Source organism: Setaria viridis, chromosome 9 (genome assembly GCF_005286985.2).
Source record: "Setaria viridis chromosome 9, Setaria_viridis_v4.0, whole genome shotgun sequence".
Classification (NCBI taxonomy): Eukaryota; Viridiplantae; Streptophyta; class Magnoliopsida; order Poales; family Poaceae; genus Setaria; species Setaria viridis.
This window is the reverse complement of record NC_048271.2, coordinates 27,024,155-27,040,485: the sequence shown is the minus strand read 5'-3', so window position 1 is coordinate 27,040,485 and position 16,331 is coordinate 27,024,155. Positions and strand designations below refer to the sequence as shown.

Genomic DNA, 16,331 nt, shown 5'->3' with positions numbered 1-16,331 from the left:
CTTCCAATTTCCACTTATTTTGCGTATTAGGATTGATGCTTCCTTTTATTCCTTTAGGTCGATTAATTTAACCAAAAATGATTTCATAACCAAACAGTAGCTAAAGGTACCGAGAAAATTACAGCACCTCACTTAAACCATCAATAAGTTACTGTAAAATTTTGGAAGCCATTGGGTGACTCAAAAAGGAATTACATGCATTTCATTATTAAAGGTAGTATGAGCTTGACTTTTTCTATCTTCAAATTTACAGTGCAATAGAGGGTGAAATTTTACCAGTATGTTAAGGGTGTGTTACAGGAGCTTTGGTGAATTTTTCATGATTTTTGGAGAAGGATAGCTATTTTCCCTATTTTCCTTCTAATTAAACATGCTTAAAAAGGAAGGTGATATCCTTTCTGATTTTATCACAACTTATATTTTCCCTGCAAACTATATAGCAAAAAAAACTCAACCCAACTAGTTTCATATTTTTCTGAGCTCTGGATCAAAACTTATGCAAAAAGGAAGATTTAATCTTAGATTCCCAAAATAAAGTTAAAGCACTGACTTTAAGTTCTAGATCCGAGCCCTAATTATTTTTCTGAGCTTCTACACATAGAAACAAGCATCACAAAGTTGGTTTTACATTTTTCTCACTTTTCTGCTATTTATGATGATTTAAAAGGCCTAAACCATAATTAAAAGCATAGGATATTATTTACAATAGTAACATGAGCAAACTAATTTTTCTTAGCAACTAGACAGAACAAGGATTCCAGCAAAAGTAGTTTGGCATTAATCTGATTTTTCTACGATTTACTGGGTATTTACAAAGTTTAACTCTTTTTTTTGCCTATTATTCAACTAAAAGCCGTGGCAAACTTGCATCCTACCCCCTGAGTCTAAGGGTTAAACACGCAGGGGTCCCTGAGTTTTTGCGCCTAGGCCCCTGGAAAGAATGGGGAAGACGCAATGTCGTCCCCGGGGTGCGCGCGGCGGCGGCGGTGAAATCCCCGGCGGTTTGCCAGCAGGGATGGGGCAACAAGTTGCCAGAGAGGCTCAGGGGCTCACCTGAGCTCGACATGGCGGGGTTGGGGCGACGGAGATGGCTGACGGGGGTCGGAACGCGGCGGCGGCGATAGAGCTTGGCGGGCGGCGGTGCAGGCGGCGTTCCGGCACACCGGCGGCGTCGGGAAGGCCACGAGCTGCTCGAAGACGTGCACGGAGGGGTGGCGAAGCGGGCGGAGAAGTCGTCGGAGTGCGGGGCGGTGCGGAGGTGTGAGCTCCACGGGAGCCTAGTGGCGACGCAGTGGAAAAGCAGAGGCGCGGGTGCGGGAGGTGGCAAAGGGTGGCGCTAACGGCGAGCTTGACCCTTTTATAGGGCAGCGGTGGAGCAGAGGGTCGAGGCGGGGCTCCGGAGGTGGGAGGATAAGGCCGGGGAGCGGCGGGTGCGCGGGCGAGGTGGCCATTGGCTAGCGGCGCCATTGGGCTGGGGAGGCGGAGCTCCGGGTGCTCTCCTGCCGTGATTGGCCTCGGGCGAAGCGTGTCGTGTGCCTCTAGTCTGTCGGGCGGGCGAAGCGGAGGGCCACGAACTGGGTTGGGCGAGCGGGCGGAGGCGCGGGACGTCAACGGTGTGGCGGCTTCTCCGGCGGGTGGGTGACAAACTGGTTGGGCGGAGCAGATGCGCGGCAGGGGGAAGGGATGCGCGCGGCCGGCAATTGGCCAGCCCGACGCTCGCCCCGTCCTGTTGCAGGCGCGGGCTGGGCACCGTGGCTCCCGCATTGTCGCTATCTTGCCAGGGATAGGGCGCCGGCGAGCTGCCGGTGGCCGGCAGCCATGCGGCGCGCGGTGCGCGGGCGAACATGCCCTAGGCGCGCGGGTGTCGAGGCCACGTCGGGCAGCAAGCCTGAGCGGCTTTGGGAGCTCCCCTCTCTAGATTTTTCAACTAAACTTTCAAAACTCCCTTAAGCAAACTTATTCAACTCTGGTTGTAGTTCAAACTTGGTTTAAGGTGTTTTTTCAGATTTTGAAAGGATTTGGAGATACCTCGAGCCAAAGTTTTCCAAAAATCTGAAAATTCAGACTTAGCCAATTTAGCCGGAGAGGTGGAAATTCAGGAATTTAGCTATCTTTGACTCGATTTTAGGGAAGCTTCTGAGTTGAATTAGACCAAGGCGTTATTGAAGGAGTTGCTCTCTAAACTGAGGACTTCAACTTCTATTTAGGGTTTTTCTTGAGTTTAGTTCAAAAATTTGGAGGAACGCCCTCACCAAGAGGCGCAGTCTGAGCAGTTTTCCAGACTTAACGTTGTAGTGCCGAGGGGCTGAGTTGACTGTTTTACCCAACTTTGACCAAGATTTTGAACAGGTTTGGATTCGATTTGGACCTGGGTCAGTGTAACAAAGTTGGAACACACTCGAGGGAATACAACTTTTATTAAGGACCTGACTTGAGGTTAGATATGATTTCTTGAGATAACAGATTGCAAAGTTGGAGGAAAACTTGAATTCCAGGATTCGGGTGGTTTATAGGGTTCTTTAATACTCCGGTTTTGATTCCTGTTTTTGACCTCCTCCCACTCCAAATTAGTCAAGGTGTCTTTAACAAAAGTTGTTCTAAATTTAAAGTTTTACAACTCTTATTTGGGCAAAAATTTAGTTTGCATATAAAATCTCAAGTTTAATTTTAAACTCCAAAAAGAGCTTCTTAGGGTTAAAATGGACATTTCACCTCTTTGCTTAGTGACTAACCACTTATTTAGATTTAAAAGCACTTAATTTAGGTGGAGTTTTTACACTTACCAGATTCAACTATGAGTGATTCTGATGACGAATACATTGGATTTAAATAAAGTGGTTGCTCGACACCAAGGCCTAACGTGACAAATTTTTTCTCACTTGGTGTACTTAATAGTGATGGTACTATACTCCCTATGGATACTCCATTTCACTACCAAATTTTGACTCTTGCTCTTTGCACATCCTTTGAACTTTTGCGTGCACACCTTTCTACTATAGTTTTCTAATTTAATTATACTTATGTCAACCATCTAAATTATAATCATATTACATTTGAACTGATTGTGCTAATAATTCCAATTAATAAATAATAAAATCGTGTAAAATCTGCGCAGCCACGAGAATATACAAACTAATTTATTCAAATTTTACAGTAGCATCTGATGCAGCAATACTAAGGTATGCACACAACACGCATTATATAATATATAGACATAACAAACTAACTACTTCACTGCGGAGTTTACGTTATTTAGAATACACAGACTCCCAAACTATATAGACTATTTGAGACAGGATATAGTGTACATGCACATACAACGATGATAATTTAAACTGACTTCATATTTATACGACAGAACTTCATTGGTGTTCATAGAGTATGCATCTTCAGTGCTTCCGTCCTCATTTCGTTCCCATTACTAGGGCCATATGCAATTATTTTAACGTATCATTCCATTGAATTAATCAGTGTAGTATCGAAATAAAATCTAAGTCATACCTCTTTACATACCCACTATTATTGTAGTCAGCTTCGAGACGACCATGTGCTTCAATTATAGCATTTGCACACTACTTAAGGATGATTTTGATGTGATTTGGATCAATACTGCCATCCACAACATCAGAGTGTAGTGGAGCATTCTCATCTGTTCCTTGATGGACAATGGAACCATTGGCACACAAATTAGCCACACCATTCATCTCTTTGAGCGTAGTTGCCCATATGTTCCTTACTGACCTTCCCTGCTCTATCAATTCAGCTGATGTTGCATGAAGCCTTGACATCTGAGTTGTGAAAACAATCTGCCTTTCTTCAAGAATTTCTTATGCTTCATAGCTCAGATCATCAATTTCAATGTTAAGCTCACGTTTTATGTGCTTAATAGCTAGACCAGCTGCAGCTTCTAGTGCTTCTTCCTAGGTTTTTTCATGCTCCGAAGTCAATCTGCAAGATCTCATTCCATTGGGTCTTCCAGTCCACGAAATGTAAATGACAACTGATCCAAAGTACATGCCACCAGAAGCTAATTCTGAATTGTATATAGGTGAATAGATATTCAAACCAGTGCACACTTCATTGAGTAATATCCTTCGACCAATCCGCGTGACCTTCTTCGCTGGCCATGATCCTTCAAAAGATTCTACCAGTCACAATGAACGATAGTACCATAGTACAATTTGTGAAAAATGGCATGCTTAGATTTCAGGAATTAGCATGTTCCTAATTTGAGGTACAACTGGTACAATATAGACAATGTATATTAGAAAATCAAAGACACTGGAATGAACGAGCACAATTTCAAGTGCTATTAGCTCTAAATTGTTTGGGGTTTGTGCTTAAATTCAGCTATAAGTCCAAGTTCTTGGTTATTTATATTAATGTGACCAGATTAGATCTTAATGTGCATACTTGCATGCTCAAGTCCCCAAATTAGACATGAATTCATGCTTAGTTTTGCAATTAGGCCTTAGACTTCATCATTGGAAAACAGAGCAATGTAGCAAACAATTGTATGACGATTCATCACTATGTAAAAAAATGCTAGATAATATTACATATATACATATATATACATAAAAGGTATTAAGATTACAAATTGCTTCTTATTACTACTACTCTATTTTACAATGTTTCGCAAACAATCGAACCCATATAGTGATTTGCATCCTTTACATATTGCAAGTACTTTTTACTAAGCAATCCACATTTGATTCACACACACTATGTAATATAACACCGTTCTAACTCCACTACATAAAGTCAAGCACTAATTTTATAGGTTCTAGCTACTGCTAAAGGGAAAACATCAGGATGTTGAAGCACTCTATATAGACGCACTGCACGTGCGCATCTATGCTTGAAAAAAACCAAACGATCGACGCTTCTTCACTGAGTTGCACTACGTATGAAATATCTTTTCAGCCACATGACCAACAATTTGTAATGATTGTATCTCCGTGACTCCTCCCGCAGCAAGAGCAGGAAGCAAATCTCCAGTTGATTGATCATGGATAAGTGATCCACCGGCATATGCACGCTGGAGGACATGCAACTCATGAAGAGTCTCTGTCCAGCCATGCTACTGCTTCTTTACATCTTCATTTATATTTGCAATACCCTGAGTCACAAACTCACCATCTTTCGGTAGGCACATCTGGGTAAAAAGCAGAGACTGAAATCTTGGATAGTTAAAATCGTCTACGTTGACGCTCATTCTGCTCTTTAAAAATTCAATTACTTTTGCGACGATAGCTTCCAGAGTAGCAGATGCATCCGGTTCTACCGAGCCAGTAACTCTGTAGTGTCATAATACGGTTTCTTCATTAGACCTCCGATACATAATCCAAACCCAACCAACAACACTGATACCACTAGAGGACTCGGTTCCAAAACTTGGAGCATCCAGCTTCAGCTCCTTGCAAAGCTCACGAAGTAAAAGTTGACGACTAATCATTACAACTCGAGTAGCCTACATGACATAGAACATCTATTTAAACCTCATTTGTATAGATCTACATATAAAAAAAGTTGTAGATATGTGTTCCACCGTTTGCATTCACCGATTCAAGCATAGATAACTCAATCAGCGTTGATAATGGAATAAATAATCAACTGGTCATCGATTCAATCATAGACAACTCAATCAGCATTAACAATCGAATTAAATAGTCAACCAAAAAATAAGGCTACTACCTACACATGAATCTAAAGCAATAATGGATTCTGGTTTTTCTCCTACTACTAACTAAAGAATTGGAAAATATTTTTGGCACGCATAGTACATTATTGAGGAAAAATATGCACAACATGTGATTCCTAATTAAAATTCAAACATGATGAGCGTTCATACCTAGTGCGGTGGAGGCGCCATGCTAGACGTTACTCAGCAAAACCAAATTCGACTCTACTTTCCTTGAACTCTCCGTTTTCTACCAAGTTTATCTTTTCCCTTGCACACAATTTCTTTCAGTGGTGCTGGATCAGAAACGCTATATATTTATTTGTTCGTAGTATAGGATAACACGCATCTAGCGATGCGCATCTAATTCGATTCTAAAAATAATGACACTTTTGTCACCGCGCATTGCATGTCACCTTAGAATGGCATTTCATTCGTATTACGACACGTGGTAAATAATAGGTGAGTCAACCAAGTTCTACTGTGGTAAATTAGATCTGGAATTAAGAGTAATGTCGTGATATACAAAAAAAATATTCATTTACTCATATGATTGTGAAGCCATCTTGTACAAACCCCGCTTACGTAGGATATTTCAGTATTTTCATAAAACAGAGTGCAATACATAGAAACAAAGAGATTAATAATGCTTAGTAAAAATATGTACAGGAAGGGGTAGTTGTTGGAGGTATGCCCTAGAGGCAATCATAGAGATGATGATATTCCATTTGTATCCATGATTTGTATATTGTGTTCATTGAATATCCATTAAAGGCTACTTGAATTGATTTGCAATTATGTGAATTGTATGTGAAACTCTTTACTTGTATGGTTATTCTAAAGTTGTCCCTAGTCGGAGTTCATGTGAGGACACACATGAATATTAGACTAGCACATGTATTAGTTGATGACTATGTTTCACAAGTCATGGACATGGAGATGTTGAACTAATAATGTGGACACATGTGGAGACATGTGTTAGGACTGACCCAACACGAGAAGTAGTTCTCTCTTTAAACAACATATACGCTTTGTCCTTAGACCTGAGATTGTCGCATGTATTCTAGATGTGGATCGACCTACTTAGGGGCTATCAAACGCTACGCCGTAACAGGGTAGTTATAAAGGTAGCTTTCGGGTTTGTCAAGAAGCATGCTATGAGACATGGTCAATCAAGAAGGGATTTGCCCCTCTCTGATTGAGAGTGATATCTCTGGGCCCCTCGAGTGATCGGATCCGAAAATGCATGGCCATGCTACGTACGGTTAAGAGTTAACCTACAAAGGGATTCCGAATCACAGGATCGAGAAAGAGCGGTCGGCTTGAAGCTAGACCAAATATCGTGAGGCAAAGGGAATAGCATGTATATTATGTTGTGATGGTTCGTCTGATATGATCTTCGTGTGCGTATAGGAGTTGGCACGTCTTGCTAGAGGCCGCTACCGACTATTGGGCCGAGTAGGAGTACTCGGGCCATGTCTATACGTATCCGAACCCATAGGGTCACACACTTAAGGGGCTGGAAGCCCAATTCGGATCTGATCCGAGTTGGATTAGGTTTAGGAGTACTAATGGGCCTCGGATCCAGAGGCCCATCAGGAACCTCTATAAATAGAGGGGTGGGGGCGCCCTAGGGTTTACACCTTTTGGCGAAACACACCTGCCGCGCCTCCCACGCCCTCGCCTATTGCAATGAGCCACGACGAGCCGACGACGAGCCGCGGTACCGGAGGCGATCTTGCTGTGCACGTGGACGAGCTGCTGAGGAGCTGCTGGACGTGATCGACTACGTACGACTACGTTGATCGACTACGTACGACTACGTGATCGTCTTCACTGCATCGACGCATATCTACATCTTCCGCACCAGTAGTGCGTCGAGTGGTAATCCCGTGATCCTTATACGGCAGTTCTTCCTGGTTATACGTGGTAGAAATTTTGATTTGCGCTAGTGTAGCCTACCTCGTATTCCTACAGTAGTTAGATTCCATGCATATTTACTTCAGTGTAAACAATTAGGTAATTTTGAAATTTGTTACGAGTACATGCCTCTTGGATTGGATAGCTTCTTGGCACGTTAAACTAATTACTACCTCAATTGGGCCATTGGGCCGAAGGAAAAGATGATTCTATTCACAGATAATTTTGCACCGTTAAGTAACATGACATTGTATTTTATTGGGTACAGAATTGCGATTTTGTTGGATCCAGATCTAAACCACTTTAGTATTTACTAGATGGCATCTAAAACAGGCTCAATAATTGTGTGGCCCGCAAGCTACCTAAGCTCAGAGAAAATTAGATCTTCTATGCTACAGCTAATGAGATTGTCACCTTGAATTTTACTATTGCATTAGCATCTTATTTTATGGTTTTGTAATATCTGTAGGATCTTTGCAAAGTAACCTACATAGTGGTACAACACATATTAACAATTGACAAATCATAATGACTAATTAATTCATATACCACATGGAATTAATCAACATGAAACAATGTAAAATAAAATCGAACAACACACGATGCCCACATTTTTATTACACGATTGGGCTTAAGTATACTCGGATTTATTAGAATATCCAAACTACATATATTGTTGGGTCCTAGCTTCTTGCAAAGGCAGGACGCAGCGAGGTTGGTGGAGCAGAAAAGAATGCGAGCCGTCCTTTCCATAAATGTAGAACGTAAAAAATTACAACGGGGTGAGGTCCCCCTTTTATACTGTCCGGAGTGCCTCTGCACTTTACACATTTACCCTCACTTAACTCCTACATCCTCAGTATATTCTTTACATTTAGGTCACTTGTAAGTCACATTTTTCAAGCCACCCGACAACTCCGTGATTCCCGCTCTCACAGGACTCCGTGATTTGCGCTTCCATGCCATTCACGGGCATCCGAGCTGCCTTGAGTTTGTGTGCACCTTCTGTTTGTACTTCAAGCCTTCTCTGGTGCCTTCGTCCTCGGGGCAGGAGGTTCTGGTGAGCTTCGGGCATCACGTCATCCCCAACCACTTGCCCCGAGCTCGCTCAGCTTCGGTCGTGCTTGCTTCATTATTGTACAGAATGACAGTAGGGAAAAGGTTACCGGGTTAGGGAAACATCAAGGACTCACCTTACCTTCGGCCTCGACCCTGTCTTTGGGATGCTTGCTCTTTGTGGTGTAGCCGAAGCCGGGAACTTACCCCCGAAGGTTGGTACCCTGCAGGAACTTGAGGCATGGTTCGATCCGAGCGACCTCGAGGGTAATCGTATTATTAGGCGATCCCCAACGTATCCCCTCGCGGGCGAGGTTAGGCACCGGTGACCGAACCCGCAGAGTTAGAGATCTTTGCCCAAAAAATGTCACCCTTGAGCGTCGGTGCGAATCGAGCTAATGGTCAGAATTTCTTCATGCTCACTGTTTCTGTTCCCAAAGCCCTGTTCTTTGAATGTTAGCTTTGCTATTTTTTTGGGGTAACGCACCTTGCACAGAGATTTTTAACTTAGTTTTTTGTTTGTTGTATTAATGAGGTGTGTTTTGTTTGTCTAGTGAAGCTGTCTCACATCATGTAGACTGCTCGACCCAAGACCGCGGAGGAGCTTGCAGCGAAAATTGAACCTCGCGTCGAAGCTGGTCCATCCCACGTGACCGAGGACATCGACATTGAGGCAGTTTTTGAGGAAGGTGAGGTGAAGAGATTTGCTCCCGAGGTAGTGGATCTCACTGCTGGTGACGGGGGCTCATCGAGCAGCGATTTGCTGGTGATGACAAGGTTGGTGAAGATGATAGTGGTGAGGACCTTGGTGGTGTGGATGCGGAAGTAAAAAAAACTTGTGCCGAGCAAGACGGTATGCATTCCCACGATGCACCACGGGCAGTCACTAGTGACCAACAAGTGCATAGAGTTGTATGTTGAAAAAGGGGGGGTTCCGAAGATGAGGCTATCTCGATGCCAAAATATGGTGAGGCTGTGGTTTTCAGACCTTTTCACTGTTAGTTTGAGATTCCCTTACGGTCCGTCCTTGCCAGACATTTTGGATCGGTATAGGGCAAAGCCCGAAGATGAGGGTGGGTGTGAAGATGATGCGGGAACTTTGGTGGGATCTTAGAGTGGTTGAGGTGGGATGGCTTTTTGCAAAAGCACTTTTTGATGTAAGTCTTTGACTATTCTGTGGGCAAGTTGCTTGTACAGTATGCTTGGTGCTTGATTTGGACTAGTTTTGCTTTTTTAGGAAAGATTAATGGTTCCTTTCATTTTTGTTTGTTGCTTCATTCTTTATTTCTGCGAGGTTAGATCGGAGCAGTTAACTTCGTTATGGGTTACAACTGCTTCGTTACTTTGCTCTAAGACTAAAATAGATAAGTCAACGTAAAACTTAGGCTCGAGTTTTGTTGACTTAGAGAGATGACGAAAGTTTTGGTTAATATCGCAACTTATAGTTCCTTCAACCTTGAACTTTTGAAGATTGGTGCTGGGGTGATACTGAAGATTCTAAGTGAAGCCCTTCATGTAGAAGTGTCGCTTGGCTCATAATCCCAAAGCTAGACTTCCTTTTTGCGAAACACGCTAGATGAAGAATTGTTTTTGAAAAAAACGTCACCCCCCCTGCACTGTCTTTCATATTATGGAAAATGATGTTAAGTAGTTGGAGGTTTGCAGGTTTTTGCAAAAACATCACTTTCCTTTGGGGAAAATGTCGGTGGAGCGGACCAAGGTTTTGATCCTCCCCGCGGAAGGCAGATAAGAACTTGTTTTCTTAAAAAAATGACACCCCCCACTACCTATCGTGGGAAGGAGAGAAGACCAGTTTCGAAGTGAGGGAGTTTAGCCGGAGCCGTACTGCGAGACTGCCACAACTTTGAACCTGTTACGCTAGGCCGAAGCCCCGAACTTTGCTCGCGACGGTCAGACAAAAGGGGTGTTTCTGTTGCAAAAATGTCACCCCCTCTCTATCTTTCGCGAGGGAGGAGAGGGTGATGCACCGGAGCTGCGACTCTTGGTCAAAGAATTGTTGTGCTCAGTATGTTGTTTTTTTGCTGCCAAGGTCCTACTGCAAGCGGGAGAAAAGAAAAAAGGACAGAGAGAAAAAGAAGATGCTTTGACTGAAGATGAGAATTTTAGTAAGTTTTGATTGGATTGGGGGAGGAGGCGAGAAATGCACACATTCGCGCTCGTAGTGCGCTTTGCAGCGTTCTACTTAGTATTATTAGGCTTCGTAAGGGCTTCTATTGTTCCTGTGTAAGAACAAGAGGTTACGTAGTCTAGTATATAGGCTTATATTGTTGCCTTCCGTATAAGAGTTCGTAGCTACGCGATTTGTAGCTACGCTCTTACGGAAACCGCGAGGCCTCTCTGATCATAGGGGGAACTTCGTTTTATTATGTAACAAAAATTTTACATGGATCTACGTCATTAAAAACCTTACCTCTAGAGTAGAGCCCCCCTATCAAGGAAAAGAGTACAGTCCCGACTCAATGACATGAAAAGTAAATGATGAGAAAGTAAAACTGTCACTCTCGGCATTGTTTATAGTTCCACAAGCCGAAGATGACAGGGACTTTTATGGATAGTACTTTCACAGGCTATCTATGTTCCAAGAATGCGGAAACTCCACACCAACTTGGTCCGCGAGGTGAAATGACCCTGGTCTGCTGCTTCTTGTAACAATGTATGGACCTTCCCATGCTTCTTGTAATTTGCTGGGGTTCTCCCAATTCTTTTTTCTCTTTATGACAAGGTCACCTACATTAATCTCCCTTTGTACCACCTTCTTATCTCTCCACTTTCTGGTTTCCTTTTGGTATTTGTTGAGATTGTCCGAAGCTCGAATTACTTCGAGTTCGATCATGTCTTTCTCAACCTTAATGGCATCTTGGATATCTTCGGAACACAGCACCCTTAGACTACCATTCCTGATTTCCTCTGGTGTGACGGCTTCGGAGCCAAAGAGCAGTTTGAAAGGTGTGATGCCTGTGGCTCGAGACTCAGTAGTGTTATATGACCAAATTACCTTCGACAGTTCGTCAACCCATTTTCCTTTTTTCTGATCGAACAGGCATTTCTTGATTGCTGAGAAAATCAGGCCATTCGCTCTCTCCACTGCACCTTTGATTGCGGGTGGTAGACCGAGGAGAATGTGACCTTCGTGCCAAGGCTGGCATAGAATTCTTTGAAATCAAAATCAAACTACTTGCCATTATCAATAGTTAACTCTCTTGGTACTCCGAACCTACACATGATGTTCTGCCAATAAAACTTTTGGACCAAAGCCGAAGTTATCATTGCTAAGGGCTTAAGCTTCGATCCACTTTGTAAAGTAATCCACAACAATAGCCGTGAACTTGCAATTGCCCTGGGCTGTTGGAAGTGGGCCCACCAGATCCATTCCCCACCTTTGCAGAGGCCATGATGGTGGTATGAGCTGGATTGGTAGAGACGGCGAGTGTCCCTAGTTTGCTATTTTTTGACAGGCTTCGCAGCCTCGGATGAGGTCTTGGGCGTCGCCTATGGCCCAAGGCCAATAGAATCCCTGCCTGATGGCCTTGCTTATGAGGGCCTTGGAACCAATGTGAGACCCGCAAAAGCCCCTATGAATCTCGACCAGAAGCTCTTTGCCGGTCTCAGCATCTACACAACGAAGCCAGGGTGTTGAAATTCCAGCCTTGTACAGTTCTCCCTCTATGATTGCATATCCTGTGGCTTTTTGCTTGAGTCTGGTAAGCTCTACTTCATCATATGGCTCGAAGTATCCTCTCATGTATGCCATGATTTCAGCTCGCCAGTCAAAATGCCAGATAGCATTTACGAACTTTGAGACTGCCTCTTTTGTTGACGGGGTCTCAATGACTTCGTAAAAGGTGTCCGGGGGGATTGGTTCATTATGAGCTGCCTTTGCAAGCTTGTCCGCTTCGTCATTTTCTAACCTCGGGATGTGCTTGACGGTGAAGCCTCTGAAGTGCTTTTCCATCAGTCTTACTGCTGATAGATATTTTACTAGCTCAGGCTCTCTGGCTTCGCTCTCCTTCTCAATGTGTTCGTTGATTACCTTCGAGTTTGTCTTTACTATGATGTCTTATTGCCCTAGCACTTTCATTTTTCTTAATGCCAGAAGCAATGCCTCGTACTCAGTGGTGTTGTTTGTTGACCTCGTTCCATCAGGGAATTTTAGCCTAACGGCGTAGCTTATTTTTACACCGGTTGGCGAGGTGACAATTGCTGCCACATCGGCCCCTGTATCGCATCAAGCACCGTCGCAGTAGATGACCCAAGGTGCTTCAACTTCGTTATGATCCAGACTTGGAGATGTCCAGTCAACGATGAAGTCAGCCAAGACATGGGACTTTATGGCACTTCTTCTTTAGAAATCAACTATGAACTCTGATAAACCGGATGCCCACTTATCAATTCTACCCGAAACTTCCCTATTGTAGAAAAGGTCTTGAAGGGGTTGGTTTGTGACGGCCACAATTCTATGTCCTTCAAAGTAATGTTCCAGCTTGCGCGCTGCCATTACCACTACATAAGCGATCTTCTCCAGCTCTGACTAGTGTATCCTTGAGCCGTTAAGAGCCTCAAACGTGAAGTAGACTGGTATTTGCTTTAATTTGCCTTCAATTTCTTTCTCTTGGATAAGAGCAGCACTAACTGTCGTGCTCGAAGCTGAGACATACAGCAGCAGTTGTGACTTGGGCTCTGGGGGACATAACTTGGTCATAGACTGCAAGTAGTCCTTGAGCTCTTGGAATGCTTTACTCTACTCCTCCCCCCATTCAAAGGTTCTGGAGCTTTGCAAGACCTTAAAGAAGTGTAGGCTTCACTCTGCAACACGAGCAATGAATCTGTTGTGAGCAGCTACTCTCCGAGTCAACCACTGAACGCCCTTGACCGAAACTGGTTCCTTCATATCAAGAAGTGCCTGAATTTTGTCAGGGCTAGCCTGAATACCCTTCGTTGTGACTAAGCATCCCAATACTTTACCTCTATGCACCCCGAATACACATTTCTCGGGGTTTAATTTCAAATTTGCTGCTCCGAGGTTAGCAAAAGTTTCCGTGAGATCACGGATGTGATCAGCCCTTTTGTCGCTTTTGACGACTATGTCGTCAATGTAAGCAAGTATATTCCTGCAAGGATAGCAATCATTCTTGAAAATGTTTGGCCTGCGTTCTTTAGCCCCTTCGGCATTCTTACATAATAGAATGTTCCAAAAGGGGTTACAAAGCTCATCTTTCCTTCATCCTCTTTTTTTATTCTGATTTGGTGGTAGCCCGAGAACAAGTCCAACAATGAGACCATTTCACTATTAGCAGCATCATCCACGACTTTGTCTATTCTTTCTAGTGGGTAGTCATCTTTGGGACAGGCCTTGTTCAAATCTATGAAGTCAATGCACATTCTCCATCTAGTGTTCTTTTTCTTGATCGGGACAGTATTTGCTAACCACTCTGGATAGAGGATAGGCCTGATTACATTGGCTTCGAGCAACCTGTCTACTTCTACCTTCACGACTTGGGCTTTTTCGTTGGATATTTTTCTCAATTTTTGCTTCTTTGGCTTCATGCCAGGCCTGATGTCTAGATTATGTTCAATTATTTCTCTATCTACCCCTTGTAGGTCACTTGCAGACTAGGAAAAGACATCCTTGTTTTTATTCCAAAACTTGATTAGTTCGTATTCTTCTTCGGGCTCGAGGTTGGCCCCGATGGTGATATATCTGTCCATGGCGTATCCGTCCAGCAAGACCCTTTTGGTTTCGCCGTCATATGACAGCTTGAGTAATTAAGAACCTAAATCAAATAATCAATAGGGTGATTAAGAAGCAAATCAAAGCTAACTCCAATTTGCTGAGGGTTAAGGTCCAAAAATACCTAAGATTTTGAACCAAGTGTTAAAACTCCCTCCTATTGAGAATCACTTGTGAAGCAAATAAAAATAAATTTTATATAAGAACTTAAGTTTTGACCAATATACAAGTGGTAGCCCTTTTCAAATGGAACACCTTCCACTCATAGTACTTCCTCTGATTTTGAGCAAAGAGTGTTCCAAAAATTGAGTAGACGATCGGTCAAATTTCAAATCCAACTACAAAACAGCTTGCCAATGCTCTACCAAAGATCCCACAATCCTAATTCCAAGTCCATCGAGTTCCTCATATGTCGGTCTTTATAAAAGTTATAGCCCACACCTTGAACTCCAACTTTTATTTTTGAAAATGCAAGCACAAAGATCAAACTTGGTGAGAAAACACACGTTAAACACGACAACTTTGCACGACATGCATCACAAGCATCTTTGTGCATAATTGAGCATCATGAACATCGATTTGTGTATAGTTGAGCATCATTTGTGCATAAATGAATGTTTTGGCCATGCATTGTTAAGTGCCTTGAATTTTATTATTTATAGGTGAAAAATCAAATTTGTGAAGGAACCCCGATTTCTTCCATACAACTATGCCCCTGAATATTTTATTTAAATACTAGAAACCATTTAGTGATTTTACAATATTTTTACCAAATTTTTCAGAGATGTTTTCTTGTGCCAAAAAATCATTTAAATTTCAAGTTTAGCTGTTTTGCTTTGTCAATTGTGTGCAAACCATAGCAGATTTTGAGTTTATTCTTGCGAAAATAGATTCTTTGTGATTTTATCTTTCCAATGAGTATTTTTGGGGAATTTTTGGACATCTGTAGCTAGGTTGTTTAAGGGAGCAAAGTTTAATGGCTGAAAAATCCGCGGGCCCACATGGCAGTCGCCTCATCTTCGACCTCACGCCACCTGCACGCCTGTCACTGGTACGCAGCACGAGGATCGTCAGATTGGCCCCTCCCTAGTGCTTGCAGGGCTCCTCCACCCATAGGCCACCAGAGCATCCTCCCACGTGCCTCCCCCGCCGCGCCACGCCTCTCCTCGCGCCTGGTTGGGCAGGAGCCCGCCCGAATGGCATGGGCACCAGGTGGCCGTCGAACTCGGGCGCCGCCCCTCACCACCAATGCCCGTGCCCGGTGCTATGTCACCTTGCCATCATAACTCCTCGCCTCGCCCAGGCTATAAAACGACCCCTCGCCAAGCCTCCTGCCCCTCCAAACCGATCTTCTCCTCCATTAATGAGCTCCCGAGCTCCTCTCGGTTCGTCATCGATTACTCCCATCTCCCTCCATCTCCCTTCGATTCCTCTCACCCAAAGTTGTGCCACTTCCCCAGCTACACCCTCAGCCCCTCCTCTCCCTCAATTGTCCATCGAATCAACGGGAATCGAAGTTCCCCCAAACTTCCAGGAACTTTTCACCCGCCACCACTACCTCTACATGGCACCCCATCTCCCGGCTGTCCTCGTCCTCAACCAAGTGCTCAAATGGAACCTAGGTGAGCTCCTAACCATGATGCTTGCGCCCATTTTCCGTTTGCCTTAAGTTTCCTCGCCCATTCCCAGCGATGTCGAAGACGTTCGCCGCCACCGCGCAGAGCCATGTGCGTTGCCCCCTTTCTCCCCTACCTGTGCCACGCCGAGGAAGCCCCTTGGCCTGGGCATGGCGCCGCTGCCCTCTCCCTGCAGCCCCGCTTCCTTCCCTCTATCCCATGGCCGGCCCAAGTGCCGTGGGTGCTAAGTCCCTGCCTGTCTATGCGTGTGGTGCTTGTTCTGTCTATGCATGTGGTGCTTGTTCTA

At 43.9% G+C, this 16,331-nt stretch overlaps 1 protein-coding gene across 1 annotated transcript; it reads right to left on the bottom strand.

The window, feature by feature from the left end:
- Positions 1 to 12,113: 12,113 nt before the first annotated feature.
- Positions 12,114 to 12,632, bottom strand: LOC140221160 (uncharacterized). The gene has a single exon (XM_072290484.1). The coding sequence runs from the start codon at positions 12,630 to 12,632 to the stop codon at positions 12,114 to 12,116; it is 519 nt and encodes a 172-aa protein (XP_072146585.1).
- Between the last annotated feature and the right edge of the window lie 3,699 nt (positions 12,633 to 16,331).